Here is a 27917-nt window from a genome sequence, read left to right on the forward strand (position 1 = left end):
TGAGTGAGCATAGAAACAGACTGCGCCAAAGAGGAAACCCATACCGGTTCCTCCACCACGGCGGAAGGGCCACCCCGGGTCTGCTCGCCCTGTGCTCCCGAATCACACTCTGCACACACAGCCCCTTTGTCCACTTGTCCTACTGGTAGTTTAGCAGAACATTTAGAACAAGAAAAATATTTAACGCTGACACTCTTTCCTTTGTCAGACATTTTATATATATAATTCCTCTCACAAATGAAATATAAATTTCCTATGCTCTCTTTTTTATTTCTTTTTCGAAAAAAAATAGATTTTAGCACATATATTTACCTTGTGCACGCTAAACAAAATAGGTTACCAGCCCTTATTTCAATAGGGTAAGGGTGGGAATAGGGGAACAGGTGAACTCAGAAAATATACACATATATATATATATATATATATATATAGCGTTTTAACAACAGAGGAATCTGAGGAGTATCCTGAGGGGAGAAGTCAGCAGAGCCCTGTCAGTCTGTGTCTGATCGAGTCGCTGCTCAGTCCTGTCAGGTAGAAAAGGGCGGGAAAATCTCCCTCCTTGGGATCTTCCACTCAGCAGCCGGCAGTCTTAAACTACCTCCGGCTGTCTTCTTTGTCATAAATAAAACCTCGGACAGTTCAGTCCTGTGAGCATATATTGTGCCTCTCCTATCGCTCACTCGGGACTCCTTCCGCATCCACAACACCTCCTGCGGCTATAGAGATCCAAGCCCCCCCTCCGCCTCAGCGGGGGACTTGGTATCTCCCAACCTGTCCGGTCCTCAGACGGAGTGCAACACCCTCTGCCTTATGGCAGTGTCGGACCCGCCGGGACAGAGTGATGACAGGCGCTTAGCGCTGTCACCGCTCACTAAATACCACACAAATCCTGTAGTTTCTTTTTTTAAAAAAAATACTTCTTTATTCTTAAAGGAACGGAACTTTGTTCCATTATAAATATCTATGAGGAAAAAATGTTAATAACATTAAAACCTCACCTACACTCATTTGAAAACTAATAAAAAATAATAAAATCTAACACTAAACAGCAGGTACTGTTAAGCAGTACCAAACGCAGCCAACTCCTTGGGCACTTAGACATAACTGAGGTGGAAGGGGTTGCAGAGGGGAGGAGTCAGCAGCAAGCTTAGTTCTTAACTGTTTAAGTGCCAACTCCAACGCCCTCAGACAACCCCACGTTCTGAAAATCAGGAGCTTTGTCCTGACTGTGGGGAGATATGACACACTCTGGAAGAAGCCTCAAGAAGTTATTGTACATGGGCCCAAAATTTCTCTTGGTGGCCCTGCCTATGGGGGCAATTGATAACGTTTTGCCCACCACAACCTACTAATATGATCTCTCAGCAATGCACAGCAGGGGGCGCTGTACTCAGCGCATGAACACTATGTAAATACACAGCGGATCACGTGAGCGGCTTTGTTTAGACAGCAGGGGGCGCCGCAAGCCTCCGGCAATTGATTGGCTGGTTATACTCACGTGATTACCGTACAACGTTGTTCCTCCCTGACTAAACCCTGAATCATCTAACGTTACCGGCTCCTCCCTGCCCTAACTGGCGGCCGCCATTCCCTCCCGCCCCGGTGTGTCCCCGTTCTCCCGTCTACCTAACGTCCAGCGTGGGGCTAGCAGTCACGCAAGTGGCCGGTCGCGGCCTGGCACCCCCAGGCTAATGTGCGGCCCTAGCCCGGAGGAGCATGTTCCCTAACACCCCCAGTGTGGGCCACAGTCCTCTACCCCAACACCGCCCGCGTCCCCAACACCACACCGGGGAGCTGGTAAGGAAAGTGCCGCTAGTCCTTCCTCCAGAACTGCTCAACTCCGGACAGCTGCTGCAAGCCCACATCAACCTGCAGAACAATGCAAAGTGAGTGAGGACGTTGTGTTTACTCCAGGTGCCAGGGAAAGGTTGGGTATTTACCCAGGATATGGAGGTATACACCCAGGGAGAGGTGGGGTATACACCCAGGATAGGGGGGGTATACACTCAGGGAGAGGTGGGGTATTTACCCAGGATATGGGGGTATACACTCAGGGAGAGGTGGAGTATTTACCCAGGATAGGGGGGGTATACACTCAGGGAGAGGTGGGGTATTTACCCAGGATAGGGGGGGTATACACTCAGGGAGAGGTGGGGTATTTACCCAGGATAGTGGGGGGTATACACTCAGGGAGAGGTGGGGTATTTACCCAGGATAGTGGGGGGGTATACACTCAGGGAGAGGTGGGGTATTTACCCAGGATAGTGGGGGGTATACACTCAGGGAGAGGTGGGGTATTTACCCAGGATAGTGGGGGTATACACTCAGGGAGAGGTGGGGTATTTACCCAGGATAGTGGGGGGTATACACTCAGGGAGAGGTGGGGTATTTACCCAGGATAGTGGGGGGTATACACTCAGGGAGAGGTGGGGTATTTACCCAGGATAGGGGGGTATACACTCAGGGAGAGGTGGGGTATTTACCCAGGATATGGGGGGTATACACCCAGGGGGTCATTTACCCAAGTTATGGGAGTATACACCCAGGTACTATTGGGTAGTGAGGTATTTACCCAGGAGGTAGGGAATATACACCCAGGTGCCAAGGAGAGGTTTGATATACATCTGGTGCCTAGGATAAGTGGGGTATTTACTGAGGAGAATTGGTACAATAGGTGGGGTCTCTTTCAGGTGGCTAAAGGATGCAATCTAAACAGAGGTGGCTGGCAGGAATAAATCCAGAAACCAGGGAGGAAAAGAGTTTGGATTTCAATCATATGAGACAGCCTGAGTGTTTTGCTAATGGGCATACTGTGTGTAAATATGGATCATTACAGTGATTGAAACAACCAAAATTGTTACTATCTTGTGGTGTTAATATTGAAATTATGTTAAATTGTACAAATTCCATTGTTGTCAGATAGTTAAGCTACTGTTATATCTGGTATAATACATCTATGCTAAGACAGTGTAGAGTACTATAAACAAAGGATGGTCCTATAATCATGTAATGGACTACAAGTACAGTTGTAATTTGCACAATATCTTTAATCATTTTAAAAAACAATATATTGGAGCAGTTCTGTATAACCTATGCAAGTCTGCAGTATCTTCCAATATTGCCCTGAAAGGAGTCCCATGTATGCATTATACCAGTGGTTCCCAAACTGGGTGCTGCGGTTCCCTGGGGTGCCGTGGCGACTTCACTGGGGAGCCGCCGCCAGGGCCGATGGTAAGCAATGCGGGGACTACTTGGTAATTATTTTATCTTAGTGTTGCCTTGAAAAAATTATGGAGACCCTAAGGGTGCCTTGAACTGAGAAAGTTTGGGATCCACTGCATTATACTTTAATTGTATATTCGGGGTATTTTACTCATTGACTACTGATCTCCTAGGTTATAAAAAATAATTTGGTACTCAAGTCTTATCATGGTGTGAAAAAGGGTTTGATGTATTCATTTAACAGAGAGCCATATTTTCACATTCTGATCAATGGAACATTTAGCTAATTTATTACATTATTTAGTAAGGTCATGGTGTGTTCATGCTGCTTTATCACACTTATGCACATGGTGTTTTCATTTTACAAATGTTTAGCGCAATATTTTAGTCTCTCTAGAATGCTGATGAGTGGGAATGGTCTGACAATTCCCCCAGTGTCCTCACAGCCGTGGTCGTATGAGAATCGCACCCCGTTAGTCGATCCAGGCTCTTCATCTTCTCCATTCCAGAATAGGAAGTGAGTACTGTCAATTTTTCTTTCTTTATTTTGATTCACGCTGTATTGCTGTCATGTGCAGTGATGTTTGTGTTTGGAAGCCTTCCTAAAACATCTGTCTGGAAGTACCTTTTGCAGTGCAACTTTTCTACTGAGTTTAATATGATTTTGCATACATGTATAGCAAAAATGAATATTTAGAAAAAGTTCTCTATCAGAACTAAAATGTATATTGTAATACACGACTTACACCCAAGTAGCAGAATTGCGCGGTTCTGATTTTTTGCTATGATCAGTGGTCAATTTTCTAGCTGGTGTAGGTTGAAGCCGTATGAAATTCAAGATTTCTGACTGTTTGATCTTATTATCCAAATTGGCCTGTCATACTGTGTGTGACGGTCCTTGCAATTGTAGAAAACGTGGGGAAAAGGAATACAGAACAGTAGATCTAGCAGGGATACTGGTCAAGTGTGTCTGTTAGGTCATTGGACATCCTGGCAAGTGAGCCTCTTACTATGCTGTAATCCTTTTGTGCCTATGTCTGTACAACCAGATCTGTGCAGTGTGTGTGTGGCCAAATTGCTTACAGACTCAATCACTCAGCAGTCAAACTGAGCATTTAGATCTGCATGTGTGTGGTCCTCATTAGAGGGCTTTTCTTATGGTCTGATTACTTGCAGGCAGCCTATTGGCTATGATTGGCTCCTGTTATGTCCCCATCAATTTTCACAGCAAATGAGTAGTTCAAGAACCAAATAGTTACTTGTTGCACTTGTTAGGAGTTGGTTTAGACTGCTGGATTTAGAGGTGACCCAGCCTTAGGATGCATCTTCATGGCAATTGTTTAATCTGTGAGTATTCTCTCTTAAATTCATAGATATTTCTGCTCAACAAGGAGAATTGCTTATTTTAAATGATAGGCCCCATTTCCACACTAGTTTTTATATGGTTGTTTTTGTGAATTGTAATTATTTTTTAATTCAAGAACTATTGTGAACATGGTTTGCTATATTTCTTAATTGTACATCTGTTTACTTTTATTATGCTAAAGTGTTATGAGCCAGGTTCAAAAACTAAGTGGAAGCTTGAGCTTTCTCCATCTCCTGTGGTATCACAGAGCAGTATATATTGTCATGAGACATTGTAGGGAATTCCATGACAACTCTGAGGGTTATTTCTTTAAAGTGCAATTGTTCAGTTAACCAATAAAACATTTGCTTTCATTTTCTATCTTGCACTAAATCGATCAAAGCTGATTGGTTGCTGTGAGTTAATGGGCATTTTGATTGGGGTTTCTCAAATTTGCCTCCAAAGGGGGAGATTCAGTGCAGCGTGATGTGTCTCCTGGGTGTCCATAGAATCTCTGCTCATTGTGCCAGCAATTGAACCCCTAAATCCCCCCCCCCCCCCCTCTACTGGAGTGCTTGTTTTCCAAATCTTCTCACAGAATCACACTTGAGATGAGCTCACTTTAGAATCAGCCAGCAACACTTTAATAAGTAGAAAATGTTTGTACGAGGATCCCCTCAATTTGCTTTTATGATGCATTTGCTAAACTCATTACTTTTTAATATTTTTTCTCATTGTATTTTGAGCCTATATACATTGTTATTTACATGGTTGATCAATGCTACACACTTTGATCAAACAAAGGCATTGGGGCACATATGTTCAGGCATGAACATAGGAATCTTTTCAAAATACATGTGAGGTTGTACAGTTAATGGAAACCACTGAAGATCTAAATTCAGTTTAAGTTTTTCTGACATGCTTTACATATATCTGTTTAAATGTTCAATTTGTAGGGTTAGTACTCTAATGTATTGCTATTTTATTGATTGTTAATACTGCCTCTAGTACTACACAGCACCCCTACCACTGCCATGCTTTGTCACTGCCCATATTCTAAGCCCATGTCACCAGCTGCATTGTGCCATGTAACGTCCACTGCGTTTGATGCTGCCTCGCTCTCGCCCTCGTGTGCACATCTAAACACATCCCAGACCACCAAACTGTTATGTCACGGACAAGTCTGGGACACCTTTGCTAGTAAAACCACAGTGCTCAATCAAATAGTACTAAGTAACACTTATACATAAGAGCAGATCAGGCTAAAGTATTTGATAGATCAAAGCAAACATAACCTCATATCAAGAACACACATTTAATAATGCATATATTAACATCAATGTATTAAAAGTCTTGATTAGCACATTAAGAAAATGTCAGCCAATATATAAAAATTTGCACATACTTATTGAGATGATTATAAGGTGTATTGTCTCCAGTTACGGTGCACTGATCCCAGTGTTGTTTGGAGCTTTCAGATAAAATCTGTGTGTGATGTCACACTCTTGGAAGTTGAGCTCTTCTATACTCTTCTAGCACTATCAGCTTATACACTAGCTTCATGTGGAGAGGAAAGACAGGCATAATTACCTAGCCAACAACTTGGAGTGAAAATGTCCTTTGTGTTTCTCCGTATGTCCAAGTTTGTTTCTCCCTGCTGACTTTCTAACTAGGTGCTTTTTACAATTTACTTTACCTCTCGCGTGACCACCAATGCATCCTTGTTTGTTTTAATTGACTAAGTGCATTAATATAATCTGTATTTGGGATTTGCACTTTTTCTCATCAGGTGGTATTTATATTCACCATGCTAATCAAGACTTTTAAAATTTGCATGAAGTTCTCTGCATGTATGCTCTTATTTGTGTTTTGTACATGGTGTGCGTGTGGTGATCTAGTAGGGACTATATTTATGTTTTAGAATTTGTTGTAACTATTTTTTTGTTTGTGTGCTTCAATGATAACACTTTGTACATGTTGCTGTGCTTTGTTTATTTTAATTGTGCTATTGTGGATATATGCTGTAATGGAAAGAAATCAAAGTCTGGTTTATTTAGCCTCTCTATACTAGATCTTTTTTATTGTTTGTGTTGGTGCCACTTAGGATGCTTTTGCCATAGCCGTGAATGTATCTGGCCGTTTACAATCTGCAGATAAGAGTATTTTTCATCTCAACACCTGGATATACACAAAGGGTCTTCTCTGTAACCACTGGATGATTGGTGTCCTTGGAGTGTGCATGCACGATACAGAGCCGAGTCTCCATGGAACTATTATGCCTGATTGTGGACTCAAAATAGCTTAAGAAAAAAGTCTTGCCTAATGCAAATCTGCAGTCAGTCTGAAAGTGTGTAATGTGTTTCTTTCTGGTAATTTGAGATCCTGACAGTCCTGAATATTTTAACATTGGAACATGCTGATAACACCTGTAAACATGGCTTAAATCTATACAGTCTTTATTGCAGACCACATTCATCAATTGAATGTATCTAAACTGCTCATGTAATACAATGCAACCATGACAGCCGTGTTGTGTTATGCTATATTCCCTTAATCTGACACACTACAGGAAATAGAATTTAGGCACACGCAATGTTTGAAGTCTGTATTACTGTATTGTACATTAAGACCAAACAACTCCACTTTGCTCTGATCTGTCCAGAAGACATTGTTCCAGAAGTCTCAGTGTTTCATTTGGATGCAACCTTGCAAACCTAAGCCTTACAGTAATATTTTTGTTTTGTTTTTTGATGGGAAAGGAGCTGTATCTGTAAATCCCTAGATGTAGCTTTTTGCATTAATTGCAGCTTCTCTGAGCATTATACCCCTTCTCTTTAGACAAATGTTTTGGGACATCCACTCCTGGAACAATTGACAAATATATTTAATGTTCTCCATTTGTAAATCTTTCTCAGTGTAGTATGATGAACTTTAAGTTGTTGGAAACACTTTCCAGACTGTTTATTAAAAAACAACAACTTCTTTGTCCATTGTCGATGGCTTTATTTTTGCTCTGCAAACGTGAATGTTCCAGACCAAAGTGTCTGCTTTTATATAGAGGTGGTAGCACTTCCTCATGCGATAAAGTGCACTTGACTAGCAGCACATTGCTCTCATTTACCTTTTATAGAAAATGTATTGCCTAATGTGCAGTGACGTAAACATTATAGTTGAATGTTCTAAATCTGGGAATTCTTCAAGGGTGTGGTTGCTCACCTTCTTGTGAGATCTCCATGGGAGGAAATTGCTGTAAAGAAATGAGGAGCACAACATGTGTATTCAGGGTGTTGTATTACTATAAGATCAAGTTGGGCTGTTTTAAATCAATGGAGAGAAGTTCTCCTCAAATATATTAATGGGTCTGGTTCCCAGAAACTGTAGTGGACTCCCTACACTTTTCCTATATGTGCTCTTACCTTTAAAAAATATAGAGTCAGGCAAGGGGTATCTAAAAGTAGTATTTATTGATTATTCCTATGAAATAAATTGGTAATGCTGTGTAGTAAGGGCAGGCCTTGGAAGATGAGCAGTGAACATCATAATTTGTTTATATATCGCCACTGATTCCGCAGCGCTGTACAGAGAACTCACTCACATCAGTCCCTGTCCCATTGGAGCTTACTGTCTAAATTCCGTGACACACACACAAAAAGACTAGGGTCAGTTTGATAGCAGCCAATTAATCTACTAGTATGTTTTTGGATTGTGGCACATCATGCGATATTTGAGTTGAGCTCTATGCCCGTATCCTTGTGAGCTGAAATCCTCCATGTAAGTGGTAAACTCAGAGACTGGTTATTAGGGGAACGACAGGACTCTGAAGCTGTATCAACAAACAAGCCTTTTACCAGGAAAGATAAATAAATGGTTCTTTTTTGTTCCAGAACGAAAAAGCGTGGATCATGTAACTGCTATTTTTACGTAAATAAACTTGCCTGAATCTCTATTGTGTTTCAGTTATGACCCTTAGAAGACACAAAGGGAAAGGTAGAGGGAGCCCACTACAGCCTAATAGGATAACTGACCTATCAATGTATACAATAGTACCTTAGTGCTTCAAAAGCACTTTCATTATCTCTAGTCATCACATATGATCTTACAATATTACACCCACTATACACTTGGTATGCTCCTCTCACTACCTTTACATATCAATTACATGAATTGTACCTTTACACTGAATAACCTTTAGACTTGTTAGCTTAATTTTGGTTGAATAAGTAGTGGTTATTTGTCATATGCAAATATATCTACCGAATTTTAGGATTTGGTGAGGAGTAGGTGATTGCTTATGTCCTGATATGTAAAACAGAGATTTCAAACCATGCCATTTCTTGTTCACTTGCCTGTTTTTTATGTATGTGTGTATATATGTATAAATATATGGTTTTGAACAGTCCTCTTTTTTTCCCCCCTATGGCTGGAGCATGCACATTAGATGGTCAGCATTGTTGGGCAGGTCTGAGCCAAAGCAATAGATCTAAAGGAATGATAAATACAGCAAGCATACTGTTTGAAGTCTTTGAAAGTCCATTCTTTCTATGGATTTTTTTGTTTGCCAAAGTTTTTGTTTTAATAGATATTGATGCAATAATGTCTTTTTGCCAGCAAAAACTAGGTACTTTTATGGCAATATAAAAAAACTCTTAAGTACAGGTAAAGTGAGGTAGTGCAGAACTAATTTGCAACACCAAAATTCATGCTTGATTAATCAAAATATAACTAAATATATAATATAATCTCTACTCTTTCCTAAACCTGTCCTGGAAAGGTGACTTAAGTTCTCACCTTCCTCACATTGAAGCTTAATGTTGCTAGTCAGATGAACTCTATTTCCAATATCATTTTTCATGTCCTCTTTTGTTGAGTTAGTAGCTCTGTAGCTTCTTGGTTGTTCCTTATGTCTATAGGGCTTGTTCTCTAGAGGCCCTTAGACTTCTATGTTTAGAATATAGATTGTATCATTATCTGCTCCAAGGCTCAGCTGCAATTGCAACTTGGAAGGGCAGGGAATCCCTTTGCATAATGATATTTTATATGATGTCAGGACAGTTCTGGTAACACATATTGTTAATTCAGTTGTACATACAAGTTTGTTTGTTTTTTTTTTCTATTTTCAACAGTTTATATTCAAGACCTAAACCTGTTTTAAATAACACCATCCGTTATTTATGATAATAAAGTTAGTATTGTTATAAACATGTCGTTGTAAGCAATCTGCTCAAATTTTCAATGTATAGATGTGTAAAGTGAATTTGGGTTCTTTTTTGCCCAGATTACCATTTTTACTTAGACAGATTCTACATATTGAATCCCTGTTACGGTAAGCTTTTCAAACAGTTCAAATATTTCTCACTGTAATATATTTTGCACTTTTCATTGAGTACAATTTCTTTTTGCAGGCTTTTAAATGCAATGTTTAGCAATCATGCCAGTGCGTCAATTTTTGAGAATATAAAATTTACATTTTATATAGATAGTGTCATTCACTCTGTCTTTGATACACATCATTTGTGTTATAACTCACCGTTTGATTCTTCTGTGTACAGTTGTCTGGTGGTGGTTCTTGTGTGACACAATGCAAAGATACATATTGTTTGTCTGTTTTGTATATCTTTTAGGAGAAGAAGTGATGAGGGAAATAATCAGTACGATGTAAAAAGGCAAAGGTTTCATTCTCCTCAACAGCCTTCTTCTATCCTTCACCAAGCAGTGCCTTTAAAAGACCACCTTCGCTACTCCTTTCCAGGATCTATAGGTCTGCCGTTGCGGCAAGCACCTCCAACCCCTGAAGTAAATGGTCAAGTTTCATCTTCATCAGATTCCTGGCTATTTGACCACATAGAAACCACTTTGCCTGTTGCGAAAGACAAGGTATTACAAAAAAAAAAGCAGACACTTGTTACAGATTATTTACTTATTTATTAGTTTATTTTTATGTTGTCTTTGTTTATGCCAAATACACTCATGGCTTTACCTGCAGTGAGCAGCTTTGTACGGAGACATCAATCTTCATCGTGAGGCTACCTAATATGGATACATAGACTGAGGTTTCTGATTTGTGTTTCAGCTGAGTCAGCAGATTCTGGAGTTGTTTCAAGCTTGTCAACAGCAAGTCAGTGACTTGAAGAAGAAAGATGTCTGTCGGGCTGAACTCCAGAGGGAGATCCAGCAAATCTTTCCCCGTATGTACTGGACTGGAGACTTTTCCTGGAAATATGTTGTTAAGACTAAAGACCTATTTTCTGTTTTTTCAATAGAAGATCACAATGACTCTTGATAAAGCTTCTCTGAGAAGAGGCTTCTGTGATGGATTTAATGTTAAGTGTTGGGTTGTCCCCCTAAGCAGTACTGCAGCACTAGTAGTGTCAATCATTATTACGTTTATTAAGAAGCTCATTAAGCTGAGTTTGTGAGGGGAGAGTGATCGCAGGGAGAAAAATAGCACTCAAGGCAAGTAGTTAATGTCACACAGTGGCTGAATAAGTGTAGTTCTTTCTTTTTAAGAAGCCAGAGAGTATCTTGGACCCCCAAATAACTATTTAGTGAGCTTATAATTGTTATTATAAGCTATTAAAATAGTTTGGTTAAAGACATAAGTTATTTGCCTCTTGTTCGTTTGTTTATGCATTTACTTATCTATTCTACTTTTTCTAGAGAGCAGACTGTATCTGGTTGGCTCTTCACTCAATGGGTTTGGCACAAGAAGCAGTGATGCAGATTTGTGTTTGGTTTTAAAAGATGAGCCGGTGAGTCTAAAAAAGACACGTAATTCCATGTACAAAATGTCATTATGTCCACACTCATTTACCAGTCCCTTATGTTTCCAACAACTGAACTAGGCTGCTAGCTCTTTAGGGAGGTGTCCACTTTACTATTGTATTCGCAAGTCTATACTTGTTTTTGCTTCTACTTTTGTCATATGTTTGTGTGGTGCCATATTAGTAAACGTATACAATTAGCTGATTACCTGACCTTGCTTTGTTTTCATCCCATATATGATTGTCTGTTACGCATGCGACAGTGGGTTGAGTGCCCCAGAAATGAGACCACACCGTTGTCTGTGAGATAGGGGTTTTGCTGTATTTAAGTTTTGGGTAGAGTTTGTTTATTTTTTTCATATATGCCTTGACCATGAATATACATGAATATAAACATTTGTAATGGTGCACTCTGTAGGTACATGGCTATATTTAATCTATAGTGATACTAGTGCACCTAGTATAACTTTTTATGTATATGCATATTATGGTTTTTATGTTTTGTTGCAAATATATCCAAAATCTGTGCAAGGAGGAAGTTGTCTTGTATTAAAAGTGTAGAAAAACAAAAGTTGGGGAAGTTGTACTTCTCCGAGATTTCCATCGGGTGTGGTTGGTTCTTGAAGCAGTTTAGCAGTATAAGCACATTATAGTTTGTTGTGCGTGTGCATTTTGCCTACTTGTACTATAATAAGGGTGTAAAAGACTTCCTGTTTTGTAAACTTCACACGTCCATATACATGCTTCTGTATGTACGTGATTCATAATATATTTGCAATTGAAGGTGTCCTTGAGAAGCATTTTATTTATTGCAGTCTATGGAGAATTTCAGGTTTCTCTACAATTTGGCAGCACTTTCAAAGGAGATATACTGTAAAAAAAATAAAATAAAAAGGCAACAACTTTAAAATGACCATGTAGGAAACCAGTATGCTGTAAGCCTGTTGTTTTCCCATTCCTTGTATTTCAGTCTTACAGTATAAGCTCTTGTAATCAGATCCTCCATGTGTTGTAATTGTTGTACATAATTTTAATCCTGATCTGTACATATTACTACAGAATAGATAGGCTCATACAAATTATTATTATTACCTTTTATTTATAAAGCGCTAGAAAAGGTCCACAGCGTGATACATGAGATGCAAATCTAGTAATGTCTCATAGCCATATAACAAACTGTTTGTATAGATATTTATTGGTACTACTCTGAAAAAAATCCTGTTTAAAAGACAATATTATTAGTGGAAAGGTTGTTTACACATAATCACAATTAGAATTAGAAATTTATTGTCACATGCTATATCATCCTGCTGACCTGACATGTTAACCTTGTTTTTAATATTTATATATAGACAAGTTAACCCGTGCATGATACTCATGCATTCTAGTCAAATCAAGCTACTCAAGGTGTTAAAAAGGTTCTTGTCATGCATTTGGGCCTAGCCCAGGCCTCCTCAGGGGAAGAGCGTTACTTCCCGACGCAAGCGCCCTTTTTTAACGTGGTTTTGTCCACATGTCACCACCTCATCATTTTTCTCCATCACCTCATCCTTCATCAAGCTACTTAAGGTGTTAAAAACTCCCCACTGTCACCCCCGGCAACCACCAACCACTCCCAACTGTCACTTCTCCTTCAAGAAATATATAGGTCAGTGTATAACTCTGCCCAGCAGGTGGCGTGCAGCTTGGGTTTTTTTTTCCCCACACACGCCACTAGGCATTTATATAGTAGATAGATATATACTCCCTATAGGTATGTAATTTTTTTTTTGTATTATGGTGTCGTTTGTATCTGTTTATACTGGCAATTCACTTATACCTGAAGCACTGATGTATGGTGTGCAGTTTCATTCTACCTTAAACCAACGATGTCTTTCTTTTTACAGATGAATCAGAAAACAGAAGCAACCCACATACTCAGCTTACTCCAAAAACACTTCTACACAAGACTCTGTAAGTGACTACAATTGAAATAAACCTAAATGTACAGGTTTAATTGTATAGTTTATGAAACATTGGCAAGGTTTTTTTCATTGGGCATATGGAATATAGCACATTGGATTCTGGGCATTTTTCGTGTCCTTTTTAGGGGCTGATGTACCAGTGTGTACTGGGGACTATTTTATCATGGATATAAATAATCCATATGATCACTATGCATCTGCCTTAACTCATTCATACGTATTTTAGTGTTAAAATATTGATATAATAAAAATTAATGGAAAACAAGTAAATAATAACTCTTTGTTGAAAATAGCGTGTGCGTTTTGTTTTGTTTTTTTGTGGTTTGCTGCTCCACTAAGAACATTTAGGGGGGTATTCAATTGTTGGCTAGATCCCCGGAAAAACGAGCGCTCGAAAAATATTACCGTTAATACGGTAATATGCGCGTAAATACCGTTAATACGGTAGTTTACTCGCTGAATTTCATCTCCCTGAGCTGCGAGATGAAATTCAGCGAGTAATTACCGTATTAACGTTAATATTTTTCGAGCGCTCGTTTTCCGGGGATATCGCTAACAATTGAATACCCCCCTTAATAAGCTACTGCACTATATAATGGGCCAGTAGTGTAGATCTTGGGGGAAAAAATAAAACCTTTATTGTTAAGCTAGGCTACAATATGGCTTCAGTCTATTTTGTAAACAGATTATAATATTGATTTTAAACTTACAGATTAGTCCTATATTCTTAGACCATAGTGACACTACGTTATTATACTTTGGTAATGATCTGTGTTTTTTTTTTCAGCGTACATTGAAAGACCTCAACTAATCAGAGCAAAAGTGCCAATTGTAAAGTTCAGGGACAAAGTCAGGTAAAGTTGGTGTCATGTACTGTGTTTTAGACATCATTGTGATGGCGCAATAGCATTGTAATTGGCAAAAAATTGTCTAAATGAGTTAGTGATGGCTGCACTTTTCCCGTCAAGGAAACACAGCATTCAGAAGCTGGTTTAGCGAAATGCAACGTAACATGGAAATGACTTTCTCCGTCACATTAGAGCACTTCTGAGTGCTTCAGCTGTAAGCCGTCTCCATGCAGCCGAAAATTGCATGTCCAATAGAAAACCGTATCATATTAACTTAAAATAAAATTTGATGGCAGATAACAACCATTTCATCCATGCTGTATTATTCCACGTTGGAAAAACATAGGATTCTTATATGTTTGTGTGACACTAGAATTAGAACTATTACATAAGCAGTGGAAGCGCTGTCAAACATTACATAGACTTTTTTTAAGTGTCACAGAAGTGGTTTAGGTGCATTTTCTTGAGTGGTAAAATGTTGTATTAAAAGCACTAAGGTGATCCCAAAATAAAGCAGAATGATAAACCTGGCCTACCAATTACATGACATGAGCTTTAGAACTGCTAGTGTTCCTGGGGACACCACATCAGGGTATGTAATGTTTCAGCAGCTGAAGTGATGTAAAGCCTCATTTTCTATTCACTGCTGTTGATCATTATAGGAGCTTCAGCTTCCTGTCTGGAAAAGTGCAGCATCCTAATATGCCTGTGTGACAAAACTAAGGGCTAGATTTACTAAGCTGCGGGTTTGAAAAAGTGGGCATGTTGCCTATAGCAACCAATCAGATTCTAGCTATCATTTTGTAGAAGGTACTAAATAAATGACAGCTAGAATCTGATTGGTTGCTATAGGCAACATCCCCACTTTTTCAAACCTGCAGCTTAGTAAATCTAGCCCTAAGTGTAATTTGCAGTGTAGGGGTAGATGAACTTGTGGCTCTCCAGTTGTTGCTGAATAATAATGTTAGCTGCTCAGGATCTCTCAGAATAGTTCTTACAATACATTGTAGTAATTACAAATGTTAATATTTTTAACACCACAACAAAAATATACTAATAAACCAGTTAAAATTAATCTATGGGTATGGCTAGCTTGACTATAAAGTGTTTTTTTAAATTATAAAAAAAAAATCAATAAAAAAAAATTGCGTTAGTCTCCATCAGTTTAATTTAATGGCCTCCTGTTCCCTCTTTTGGTGGCTGTATGTTTTCAGTGTAAACTAAGTTACATAGAGTGGTGTGCTGAGGTGAGCTGCCTCCTTTGTCCTGCTATTGGTGGCAAGCCTAGAAGCAAAATAGTAGGGATCTTTCCTTGTGGGAAAACTGACCTGTAAGCTGATCAGAATTAAAGTAAGTAGTGAGCAGAAGCAGGCAATAGAAAAATCTAAATGTAATATTGTAAGATAACGTATTATTGAAGCTGTCCTATTGAAGGGATTCTCCACCAAAACATTGTATTCCCCTCCCCCACTAGTGCCCCAGTGATAAGCTAGTACCTCTGTGTGCTCGCGGAGGCTCTCATACAGTTACAGCACGCTGATCTATGCATAAGCCACCTGTAATTTTGAGATTACATTTACATACGGTCTCCTTTGCATATTGACTTGGATTGTATATCCAACCTATGGTCATAGGGGAGCAATGTGTCAAACCCAAGTTTAATTTGTGCAGGTTACTATGCCGGCTCCTGTGGCAGCGTGTGAGAGCCTCCAGAGACACCAGCTTTGTATTGGATGCACATAGTAACCTTTTCATGTTTTGAGTATCTTTCAATAATTGGTTTTAGCTCTGGAGGTTTAGAGTTTTGACTGGTCATACTGTTCTACCTCAGGTGCACATGATCCCCCTCCCCCCTTTTCCTCCTCCCCATTTGGTCGTTATAATAGAAAGCACCAATAAGTATATTTTTACAGCATTTATTATGAGAATGTAATGTACTAGCACTTGTTTCTTGTTGGATTGATAAAATAAAGATTTATTTTTTTTAAATAATGAAATAATTGGTTTTAGGTATCCTTTAATCACTTTTAATGTTTAGGAAATTGGTGTAGTATAATTTATCAAAAAGTGTCAAACAGTACCTTTGTTTCTCTCTTGTTAGTGGTGTGGAGTTTGACTTGAATGTAAACAATGTCGTGGGAATCAGAAATACATTCCTTCTCAGAACCTATGCACACCGTAAGTTCATCTTCCTCTCTTCGAAGGTGGATAGAAGTATGTAAAGTGTTAGGTATACCTCACATTTACAATAACCTGAGGTTAAGCAGGAACACTTTTGCTTGTGTCTACAGATGTGCACTCACCTCAGCAGACTTCCAGATACAAATCGAAGTGGAAAACAATTACTATACAAAAGAGGGAAAGTTGTGCAGTATAATTTAGGCCAATGCAGTAGTGCACTCATTGTCATTTACAGAAATAACCCCAAAATGTTATGCATAAGCTGTACGTTTAGATGTTATGACTACTTAGCTGTAGGTATTTGTAATCACTACTGTTACCTCAGTTGCCACTACAAGACACACGCACATATATATGTATTATAGACCGCCATTGTAAGCTTCCAAAATGTAAACTTTTTCCTTTCTAATATCTTTCTTTAGAATCACTGTGTGCAGGCCCCTATGTCTCTACAAGCTCTATCCCCTTATATCTCTCACTGCATTCACTTAGTCATCCTGGCCAACAAAAACCTTACCCAGTATTCTGTAAGCCACATATCATTGCAGACATGAGATCCCAAACCTGTATCTGTGGGTACAGCGTATCACTGCAGTCTGTACTGTTTCTGAATAACACTCTGTCTTCCTAGTAGCCAGGATGCGTTAGTAAACCACATCTACAGTTAGACTGGTTTTCGTGTCATGGTGTGCCCATTTAAAAATATAATAAAATTGAATTGTTATAAAAGTAATGTGGGAATACATTCAGGAGAGTATTCAATTGTCAGCGAGGTTTTTTTTTTTGACCGCGTTAAGTCATTTTAACGCTGTTTTATCATTTTTCGAGCGGGTTAACTTTATCCGCAATTCAATTGCATTTTTTCATGAAACAGTCCTCTCGCGCTCCAGTAGAAGGTCTATTGAAAGTATAGGGTGTGCGAGAGGCAGCAGCAGTAAAAGCTATTCAATTGTTTTTAACGCGGCGGGTAAAACAGGAGAATATGCTGTTTTATCTCGCACCTCCTTGGGGTGTGTTAAAAATAAAAAAAATCTCTGAAAAGTATTTGAAATCATGTAAAAACGTGGAAAAAAGTTAAACTTATGTTTATCACTAATGCCGAACCTGTGTAAGTTGATTCTCCTGTGAAAAAATAATGAAATTAAAAAATAATCACTAATTAGTTATATTTATGTATGTTTTGGGTATAAATATGATTGTAGTAATGTGTTTTGACATAGTATAAATGATTGTATGGTAAAAAATTGTTCAATTAAAAAATATGCTAAAGAAAGTACTGTAATGTAGATATTATCAATGTGTAATACAATCTAATGTATGGCAATATATGCAAATCTTTTTTTCTGTGTTATACATGACAGCATTAAAACTCAACTTCACTCCCCTAAAATCTTGCAAAAACAATTTTTAATGCGCGGGGGCAGCGTTCCCTCTTTTTCAATTGAATTGCACGAGTTTTCCTGCTGCACTAACTCAAAACGGTCGCTATTGCCGTCAAAAACCCGCAGGAGATTTTTTTTTTATTTTTTTTTAACGTGGCAGGAAAAAAAACCCGTCAACAATTGAATACCCCACCTCAGAGAAATTATAATTTCTGTTACCAATTAACTAAATTTACATTTCATCTCTATTGAAAAGTAAAGTTTACTAGAGAATTGCTACCCTACTCCACCAGAGAACTGATCCCACAACCTACATCTGAATAACCACATATCCACACACAGTCTATCATGCCACTTACATGAAGCTGGTTCAAACAGAGCTGCCCCTAGCACAGGAATCTGCAGCAGGAGTGTGAAAGAGCATGATGGACATATTTAGTACAGTGTAAAACCTCAGCATGGGCGTAACTATCGTCAGGGCCCAGATATGAGGGGGGCCCGGGGCCACTGTTCCACCCCTGAACTTCAGGAATATTATTCAGCTCTGTAATCTTTTGATATACACTGATGACAAATGGTGGCCTTACATGCTCTTTCAAGGATAATGTACCCCAAAACTTAAAAAATACTTTTGTTGGAGTTAAGTAGGAGAAATAAAATAAGACAGAAACTACAGAGGGCAATAGCTTGCATTTGACTAGATAGCAAGGGTATTTTTGGGGAATAGCAAATATGTTTGAAGACCACTCTAATACTGTATGAATGAATCCTTTGTCAATTTGTTTTCATATAATCAGATTTATCCATTGCAGTGTCTTGTATACATTACTGTATAGTGGTACATAGAAATCTTTTCTCTTCCCTCTGTCTTTTCACAGTAGAGAACCGTGTTCGTCCAATAGTGCTGGTGGTTAAGAGGTGGGCCAGTCACCATGGCATAAATGATGCCAGCCGTGGAACCCTGAGCAGCTATAGTCTGGTTTTAATGGTTTTGCACTATTTACAAAGTAAGTTGTTAAGGATTTGATGGTGCATGTTGGTAGATCAGTATACAGCAGTACAAGGGCACAGCACTGGATCTTAAACTCTGCAGAGATGGGGCTGGGAAATGAGGAGTGTTGGGTCTTGTGGGGGCTGTGTAAGATGTTTCCCCTGTGGGCCTGCCTGTTACTCACAGCTGTTACTGACTGCAGTAGTACAGTCATCATTAGTGAAGGAAAGCACTGCGTGCATGATTAGCCGTACATAGAAGGCAAAAGGCTTTGTGAGAGGAGAAGGGTGTGGGCTAAAGTGAGGGGGAAGAAATCTCTGCAGATGTCTCCGCTACCTTGCAGTGCCTACTGTGAGCTGCTGCGGTGTGGGATCATCTGCTTTACCAATGCCAAGAGTACAATACCTGTGGAAATTATTGTATTTCTATTCTCTTTTGTTCTGTAATTGTTCTCCTGAGGTAACCTTTATGTCATATCTGTGTGTATATCACTGCTGGAATTTAAAGGTAACTGATTTTCTGTCATACACATAATGTAGGCAGCCATTTTGAGTGCTGAATATATGAATACAGCCTGGATATCACTGAGTAACCAGCTATTCTAATGACTATAATGCCGGCCCACACTGTGGACGGGTATTCTGTAAAGTAGTCTTTTCCAAATTGGGAGCAAAAACGTAATCCGGTTAATACATTCTGGTGCCTGCTGAATGTGACTCTTGGCCAAGCAACTGGTTTGTTTAGTAAAGAGAGCACACAGCAAAAGTTTCCATTCATGAAATTTGCCTTTTGCATAACTCAGGCAAAGTTTAATGTTCTAGTTTAGTCATTTTATCAAGTAAATTGGTATGTGTTTAGGTGTACGTGCCTATTAAAAGCATCAATTTATTTTGGATCTGTCTTTGCTGTTGCAGCTGCAGCATTTTGTATGTATAAGGCTCCAGTCCAGTGATGGTGGGAGAATGGTATTGTGAGGCTGCTTCCAACTATGAGTTTATCAGTAAAATTATATATTGTTTTTCTTCTTAGCTCTACCTGAACCAATTCTTCCATCTCTACAAAAAAAATACCCAGTGAGTATTACTTTTCCATTCCTTTTGGACCAGAAGATAGATACATATGTGTCACTTATATTTTGATTTAAGTACAACACTTCTATTAATTTGCTCACTGCTGAAGTAGATATATAGTGAGAAGTGGGTTTTTTTGTGGTCTTTCTAATGTAGGCACTTTAGTATATAGATATATTGCCAGCTGTCTAGTAGTTTGTGTGTCTAACCTTGGAATTATGTGTGGAAATGCATTTGCATTGCTGGTATACTGTAAAATTGCAGTATTTTTACATTTATGTAAAAACACATTTCATCATGCCTGGACAGCATGGTACTTCACATTGGTGGGTGGAAATCCAAAGTTATACTAAAGGTTTTCGGGTTTCTATAGTACTATAGTGCCACGACAGAAGAAGTTGTTGTGGTGTTTTTTGTGTGACTCTTTTATATATGATAAATCCACACCAACCAGCAAGAAATGATCTGCTAAACCTGAAGATACCCCTCCTGCTTTGATAAGTTCTATTTCTATGACGGAGAGTAACGCTGAGGCTAGCTTAGGCTCGGTGCACACTACAGAAATTTTCGACCAATGTGTTATCTATAACGATTTTACCAACGACTGACAAAAGTCCCGATCAGCATGTCGATTCATGTGTACATGATTTACCTTCAGATCTGTGCTCCTCATCTGTTATTACCCTCGGCTGAAAAGATCATGACTCTGTAAACTATGGAGATCCTGATGGTGCGTGCATACACAATGCAGAGTTGGAACGATGTTGTTCGATCACTGAACAAGATTTTTAGTTCAGTTAAAAATCAAATGAGATGATACGAAGGGCTTTGGAGCGATAATCGTTCATTGTTGCAGTGTACGCACTGATGTATAATCGGGTCGAACAGTCGTTTTTTGTGTGATTGTCACGATAATCGCTGAAACCTCTGTAGCATGTACCCAGCCTCAAGAATCTGTAGCACACACATCGTTTTCAGTGCAACTAAAGAATGTCTTTTGTATTTGGGGTAAAAGATGCCAATATAATCTGATTCTTGGTGAAGCAGCAGGACAATAATCACAATAGGTCCAAAGTGGGCTTATGCAGTGTCCCAGCCTCTGGTAGTTCACTTTTGTTCATTTGCTAGTGCAAAGTGGGTTTAGAATATTTTATCATGGCACCTGGTTAACAGCTAATAGCCAGAGCTGATCAGCTATCTCTAAAGCACCTAGTTGTGTACATAGTTTTCACTCCATTTTCAAGTCAATAGAATTTAATAATTGCCGGTTTAATAGATTTTTTGCTTTGCATTGAATATTACATTATAATAAAATATATTTAGCTTGACATTCTTGCACTCATATTTTAGACAATTTTTATGGTAAATTGAATAGGTATTGGTTTGCAAAAAAGTTATTGGATTTTTTTGTTAAATATCTGTCACAACAATGAGAGATTCCTTTTTGTAATCATTAGAGTGTTTATGTAGTAGTAATACAATATTGCGCTGTATAATATACTGGAACAGCAAACGCTATGTTGGTAAATAAAGCATGTGCTATGAATTCTGCGGGCACATTACTACTACTAGACGTGTGTCGTATGAAACATTATACAAGCCTTGTTTTTCTTTTTTTATTCTGGCAGGAATGTTTTAGCCCTACTATGCAGTTGCACCTTGTCCATCATGCTCCTCGCCATGTTCCTCAGTACCTGTCCAAAAATGGCGTATCCCTGGGTGACCTCGTTTTGGGATTTTTCAAATACTTTGCTATACAGTTTGAGTAAGTAGTGCAATGCGAATGTTGATTTAGATTTTCATGTGGTCATTGATCTTCTTAGTACTGAGTCTAGATTACAACTAGGTAACCAGTGGCTCTCCAGGTAACTTCAAGACCCAATGGCATTATACCTGTGGCCTACCCTGTAACTGCTGGTCTATCACGGCAATGCTTATTGTTGTTGTTAGTCATTGATTTGGCACAGCTCTGGACAGTGGGGGAAATAGGGCATACATAGATCAGGGACATACAAGGTAGACAGGGGCAAACGCAGGATTCGAGGAGGGGGGTTTCTGCGCCACGATACAAGTGGGCATGTCCAGTATGTCCAGGGGTGTGGCTACAAACGCACACCGTGTCAAACACAGACATGTAAACTGTCCCATACACAGACAAGCACAGGCGCACACAAACATGTAAGCTGTCACATACACACACACATACGTAAACACACACATACGTAAACACACACATACGTAAGCTGACATATACACTGACACACACAGACTCACACACACATTCTTACCTTCTGCTGCTGCTGTCTCCTGCATTACACCCATGCTGGCTGTGTGGGAGGAAGGGGCGGAGCCAATCTGCCGGCAGAGAGCTGTGCTCACACAGCAGGGGACTCACTGAGACGATTACAAGCAGAAGTGGCTGGTCCCGGGAGACATAGGACACCCCAGGTAGGAGAGGGGTTTCTGGGGACTAGGAAACCCCCCCTGGGTGCGCCCCTGGTAGAGAAAATAAATGCAGAAGTAAAAATATACGTGCAGCCCTGGTGATGAGTGAGCTTACAGTCTGGTGGAAGAAGATAATGCTAAGGGGCAGTATAAAATGTTCTGTTCTGTTGTAAATCAAGGTAGTCACATGTATACAATGTTACAAAGTGTAAATTTAATTATTTGTGTAATTGCTGCAACAGTTCTTATTGGTGATACATCTTGTTCACTAACTTAGTCTGAAAGTCTACAGGAATAATAATAATACTAATAATAATGCAGCTCTGCACACAACATATTAGGACAGTCATTTCAAATATATAACAGTAGATGTTTAGACCTTTGTGCTCAATTTGAGTCCCCAAAAGACTTCTATAACTATACCTTGAAGACACATTTAAGCAGGAGTATTAATGATTTTTTATTTTTTTGGTGTTCTCTGTTTAAAGGTGTTTTCCAGTACACCAAAACTAAACCTCTGGTTTTTGGTGGAGCTCTGTGACTGAAAATAAAAAATATACAACTCTTATATACGTACTCTAGTTCCCAGTAGTGTAACAGTGTCCCCTTCCCACTGTGTCTGTTCCTGGGAAGTTTACAGCGGGACATAATTACCGGATACAAAGGGGCCGAAAGGGAAGAAGAGTGGAGTGCACTTTTTTTTTTTTTCCTATAAGGATGGAGTTATCCTAATTCTTTTGGCTTCTGTATACCCTTCTGCAACTCTTATTACATTGTGGTTTTCTTTCTGTGCTCATCAGCCATGTCATTACACCATCAGACAGAGTTGTTTAGTTTTGTTGCTCTCTAATAGAAATCCCCTCTGTGTATATCCTATGTAGAGAGCAGAGTTGATGTACCCCAGGGCAGCTTTGGAAAACCCCTTTTTAAGCACACTGACTGTAACGCAGTGAAATCCATTTATTAAGTCACTAGCTTTAAGATGTAGGTATCAGAATGATGGCTTTAGGACTAAAAAGCAAAATGCAGGATAATTCTTGGGTAAAAATAGAACAGTAGGAAGATATTAATAGGGGTGCGAGCAAAAATGTGTTACTGTAATTCTGCATAAACATGACACGCGGGGCTACTACAGAACCTCATGGCTGATTGAATCGCCATCTTTGTGTAGGGTTTTCCCCAATTACATTGATGTTATAAGTTCATTATTTAATCAGCTGCTTACTGTTCTGTGCTTAAACTCGTAATTGAGTATCTATAACATTGCTAAAACTAGTAACCTGTGCGCTATTTCATTGAAGGGATATTGACTTGTATTTACTTATGAGAAATATCTTCTCTTTATTAGCTGGAAAAATAAGATGATTTCTGTCCGAGAAGGTAAAGCTATCCAGAGGACAGACGGCATTGAATGGAGGAACAAATATATCTGTGTGGAAGGTGAGTGGACAAATGCATTTACTCTTTCACCGCCAGGGGTAGCACCTTGGAAGGCCTCGGCGGTTTTCACTTGTATTGGGAAGAACTTTACCTTTTACTCTACACTAGTGAATTCTAGATTGGGTTAGGGAGTTTTTTTTGGGGACAGAGAGGGCTTGCTTTTGAACCACAGTCTAGTGTGTTTGTGTAAAATATATATATATATATATATATATATATATATATATATATATATATATATATATATATATATATATATATATATATATATATATATATATATATATATATATATGAGAAGCACATTTAAAAAAAATACTCTTTTATGATTCCACATCTGCTTTTTTGTGGAATTAGGCCACAAAATAAAATATATATGTGTGTGTGTGTGTATATATGTATATTTTATATTCCTTATTCTAAGGTTAGTATGGTTACAAAATGTGTATTGGAGGTTTTGGTCTGTTATATATTAGTTTAGTCTATGTCAGAGCATATAAGCATAAAGCTCTACCACTGGGGCATAGATTGTCTATATGATATAGGAAGCATTTCCTGTGTGTCACTGAGGCACCATTGTGCTACATGGGGATAGCAATATCTAGGCTGCAGCTTCGAACACTAATGGAACGGGTGCCAGCTGATGTAGGATCTACGTAATTGGACATCTATGTGTGTGACAAGCCATAGTTTAAATCCTTCTTTGTTGGCATTGAAAGAAGAAAGTAAATAAAAATCCAATGACAGCGAGTCTGCCATTAGAAACTTGTCTATTTGTGTCTTATGTTTAGTAATTAAATATAATGTCAAGAGGCTGTCTTCATTCTCCAACTTCTGACAACAAAGGAAAAAATGTATTTTAATTATTTTATATTCATAATCATAAATCGGCCAACCACATATGAAAGGAATACATTTGCCAAACCTTTCTTGGTATAAACAACCTACTTGCTAATTAATTTGGGAAAAAAATACTGGTGTATTCAAATAGCGTAATAACACTACCCAAGGGGGGGAATTCAGTTCCCCCCCGAAGTACCACCGCACTAAAACTTACCGTTATTGCAGTAATAGTGCGTGTAATTACCGTTATTACGGTAGTTCTAACGTTAGCTTTTTGCTCGCAGCTCCCTGAGCTTCGAGCAGAAAGCCGAGTTAATATTACCGTAATAACGGCAATATCCTTAATGCGGCGGTACTTCGGGGGGAATTGAAATCACCCCAATTAATGAGATTAGCAAATTGCAACAATTTATTATCTAAATATAAATCTATATTATCCACATGTAACAATCCCCCTCGGTTACAACTTCCTGTTGTACTGAACTATAATAAGCTTTGCAGAATGAGCAGAGAAAAGGCCACAGCATACGGTTTGTTTTTCACTAGATGAAATTGAATATTGTATGACTGGAGGTGAAATAAAGAGACCTGAATACATTTTGTACCATGTGCTCCTGCATTTGATATTGGGCATATGTTTTCTTTTCCAGAGCCATTCGACAGAACAAACACCGCTAGAGCTGTACATGAAAAACATAAATTTGACATGATTCAAGAGGAATTCATGAAGGTAGGAAGACGTGTTGAATTTGTGCAGCTAAATATAATTGGTACACATTGTAAAGTAAATACGTAATACTTTTCTGTTCGGGATAATGTAGCAGTGAGATTATTTTTTATTAAGTGTCCCTGCAGTAGTCTAAGAGAGAGAGAGTTCTTTATCTTTTTAAAGCTGGATGAATGTTTATTGGCTGTGATGCTGTGTACAATATCCAGTGCACTGTAAGTATGCTGATGATTGCATGGTCTATTTATGGCCTATGTCTGGCATCTGAAGCACTTAGAACCATAGTGTGCCAACCAATGGGGCTGACATTCCAATCAAAGTGAAGTCTAATGGACAGGATGTGACATTTGGGTAAAAAAAAAGAAATCACTTATGCCCATTTTAGGTTCTGCCATTCTGTGTCATAGGGAAGTCACCAGACTAATCTGCCACTCATCTGGAGGTATTGGACAGATCTACTGAATGTAACCTTCTATGTGGCAGCTTTAACTAGTGAATCTATCGTTTTATTATTTTATAATTTTTGAAATTGCAATGGATGCAGAAAATGAGGTAGTTGTCAAGTGATAATTAAACTGCTACACAGCAGCATGTAGTTTATATTGCCCAGTTACGGAACAGAAATCAGTCTCCGTTTCCCCCTCCCTGTCAGCACTGATAGATACAGTGTAACCTGCATTTAACCGTGATGACGTATCAGCTGCTGCTAAATTTGTTATGCTAAAGCTATCAATACTGACAATAGAGGAGGCCTGAGACAATAAAATAAAATGTAAATTTTCTTATTCATCCAATCTGGGGGACACTTCTACCATGGGTTGTATAAGGGGAGTGTGGAGTTGGCAAGTAACTAGTTAACTTTTGTTACATGTATCAAGCTGACAGAACCCTTCTCTCTGCAACCACTATAGCTTATCAGTTTTAGATTAAGTGCCCAAGGAGTTGGGCTTACTACTTTTTGCTAGCATAGATTCATTTTATTTTATCCATTTTATTCGTTTTACTAAGGCTATTTTTTTTTATTTTTTTTCTTTTAAAAGAATCCAGGTAGCGTGTACTAGAAGAGAGTGCACACTCCCTCTCTATACATCCTCACTAAAGCTGTCTTACAGTGAGAGTTGGCGGCTCTTACTGACAGCATCGGCGGTTGTTCAATGCTGACAGGCAGCTTAATTACAGTTTCCCAATATACCAGCGCTGCCATAATGGCAAGGAGCGTTGGTGGCGGCCATCTTTGGACCAGACCAAGTTCCTCTCTCAGAAATAGGAGGGGGGCAACTTATATATACTTACAATCCATCACAGAATTGATGGATAACTGAGCGATCGCTACAAGCTTTTTAACTGAGGAAGCTGCAGCTTAAGATCACATATACAGGAGCTGGAGACATGGGGGGCGTCGTCTCCCCCACCACCACCACCATACACAGGACCTTGGACTCTTCCAGTGACCCCAAGATAATGCCTGGGAAACCAGCAGACTCTTAGCCTGAACACTGCAGACGCTGCTGACAGACTCCTTTCCTGTAGACCACAATTTATATATTTTATATATTCTATATTGCTCCCTACTTCTATACTGTATTCTAGACCCTATAACTTTGCCATGCCTTACACAACGCTCATGTAATTTGTGGGGCACTTAGGGATGCACTAATTGTGCAATAGTAACTATTGAAAGTGTTTTATTTTTTGATAGGTTTTTCCTGTATAACACACTTAAAATGATTAATTTCACTATGCTACCAAAAGAAATCCCTAACTGTCCTGAAGCAACATGAACACAACAATGACAAATGTACTAGTGTACACACAACAGCTAAAACTATTCTCTGTTTAACATCTAGTGGTCTGGTCAGGAAGGGGTTACATGACTGATATAGCTATGACCCTTTTATCTGACCCTTGTGGAGCATTTTTGTCATTTACCTTTAACTGTTTAAAGGTAACACCGCAAACTTAAAATGTTATTTTGTGTGGAGTTGAAGATATGATAAAATATAATTGAATTTACCTTTTGGTGTGGCCCAAAGGTCTAGTGCAGCATCTCCGCTCCTACCTAGGCGAGCCTGTTTCCTTCAACTGTAGGCAGTGTTGTCGTTTAAAGTATATTCAATTGTTCATAGATGTTCTATTGCTAATTTCTCAAAAAAATGTTTCCTCTTTCTCTAGGCATGGGTCAGATTGAGAGACAACAGGGATCTGAACAGTGTGCTACCTTTGCGAGGGGTGCAAAAAAGATAGCAACCTGCAACTGGACCTTTCTGTGATATCCTACTGTTCATCTGCAATATGCTTACACCTCAAAAACTTTATTAACTACTTTTTTTAATCCTCAAATTGAATCTAAATATAATAAATATGCATACTCGTGTGTGTGCAAAAAAAGAAAAAAAAAAAAAACTTTTAGAAAAACTGTAAAAGTTTTTGTGTACAGTATATTCCTTTTTATTGTACGTTTTGCTGTCCTTTGTATGTCGGGTGTTTGCATAGCTTAGATTAAATGCGAGAGTGATTCCATTACACTTGTTTTCCTGTGATAAATGTGTTCTAGATTTGCACTACACTTTGATAAAATGTAGTCGTCTTAGTCTCTACGAATTTACGGCAGCCCTTAGCCAATGTACTGCTCTTCAACGTTAGAGATGAATAACGATGAAATAAAAGTCTGGATGTGTTTACCTCATTAGTTGCTGTT

At 38.8% G+C, this 27917-nt stretch overlaps 1 protein-coding gene across 2 annotated transcripts; it reads left to right on the plus strand.

The window, feature by feature from the left end:
• The first annotated feature begins 1476 nt into the window (after nucleotides 1–1476).
• On the plus strand, nucleotides 1477–27742 carry TENT2 (terminal nucleotidyltransferase 2). 2 transcript variants are annotated; one of them, XM_075182367.1, is made up of 14 exons: nucleotides 1477–1886; nucleotides 3611–3739; nucleotides 10189–10441; nucleotides 10638–10752; nucleotides 11225–11316; nucleotides 13215–13281; nucleotides 14080–14146; nucleotides 16242–16318; nucleotides 18585–18710; nucleotides 19724–19767; nucleotides 21393–21529; nucleotides 23558–23649; nucleotides 25143–25222; nucleotides 27392–27742. In XM_075182367.1, the coding sequence occupies exons 1-14, from the start codon at nucleotides 1717–1719 to the stop codon at nucleotides 27461–27463; spliced, it is 1521 nt and encodes a 506-aa protein (XP_075038468.1). In that variant the 5' UTR covers nucleotides 1477–1716; the 3' UTR covers nucleotides 27464–27742. The 2 variants fall into 2 exon arrangements, with proteins under 2 accessions (XP_075038468.1, XP_075038459.1); XM_075182358.1 differs by having other exon boundaries at nucleotides 1478–1886; nucleotides 18582–18710.
• Nucleotides 27743–27917: the final 175 nt, after the last annotated feature.

This window comes from Mixophyes fleayi, chromosome 1, assembly GCF_038048845.1.
Source record: "Mixophyes fleayi isolate aMixFle1 chromosome 1, aMixFle1.hap1, whole genome shotgun sequence".
NCBI classification, from domain to species: domain Eukaryota; kingdom Metazoa; phylum Chordata; class Amphibia; order Anura; family Limnodynastidae; genus Mixophyes; species Mixophyes fleayi.

Bases quoted from the DNA above. Each gene is read 5' to 3' on its own strand.
- TENT2 (XM_075182358.1), top strand. From the start codon at position 1,717: ATGTTCCCTAACACCCCCAGTGTGGGCCACAGTCCTCTACCCCAACAC. The intron at 19,768-21,392 runs GTGAGTATTACT...TTATTCTGGCAG, and splicing joins CTCTACAAAAAAAATACCCA to GAATGTTTTAGCCCTACTAT. The intron at 25,223-27,391 runs GTAGGAAGACGT...CTCTTTCTCTAG, and splicing joins TTCAAGAGGAATTCATGAAG to GCATGGGTCAGATTGAGAGA.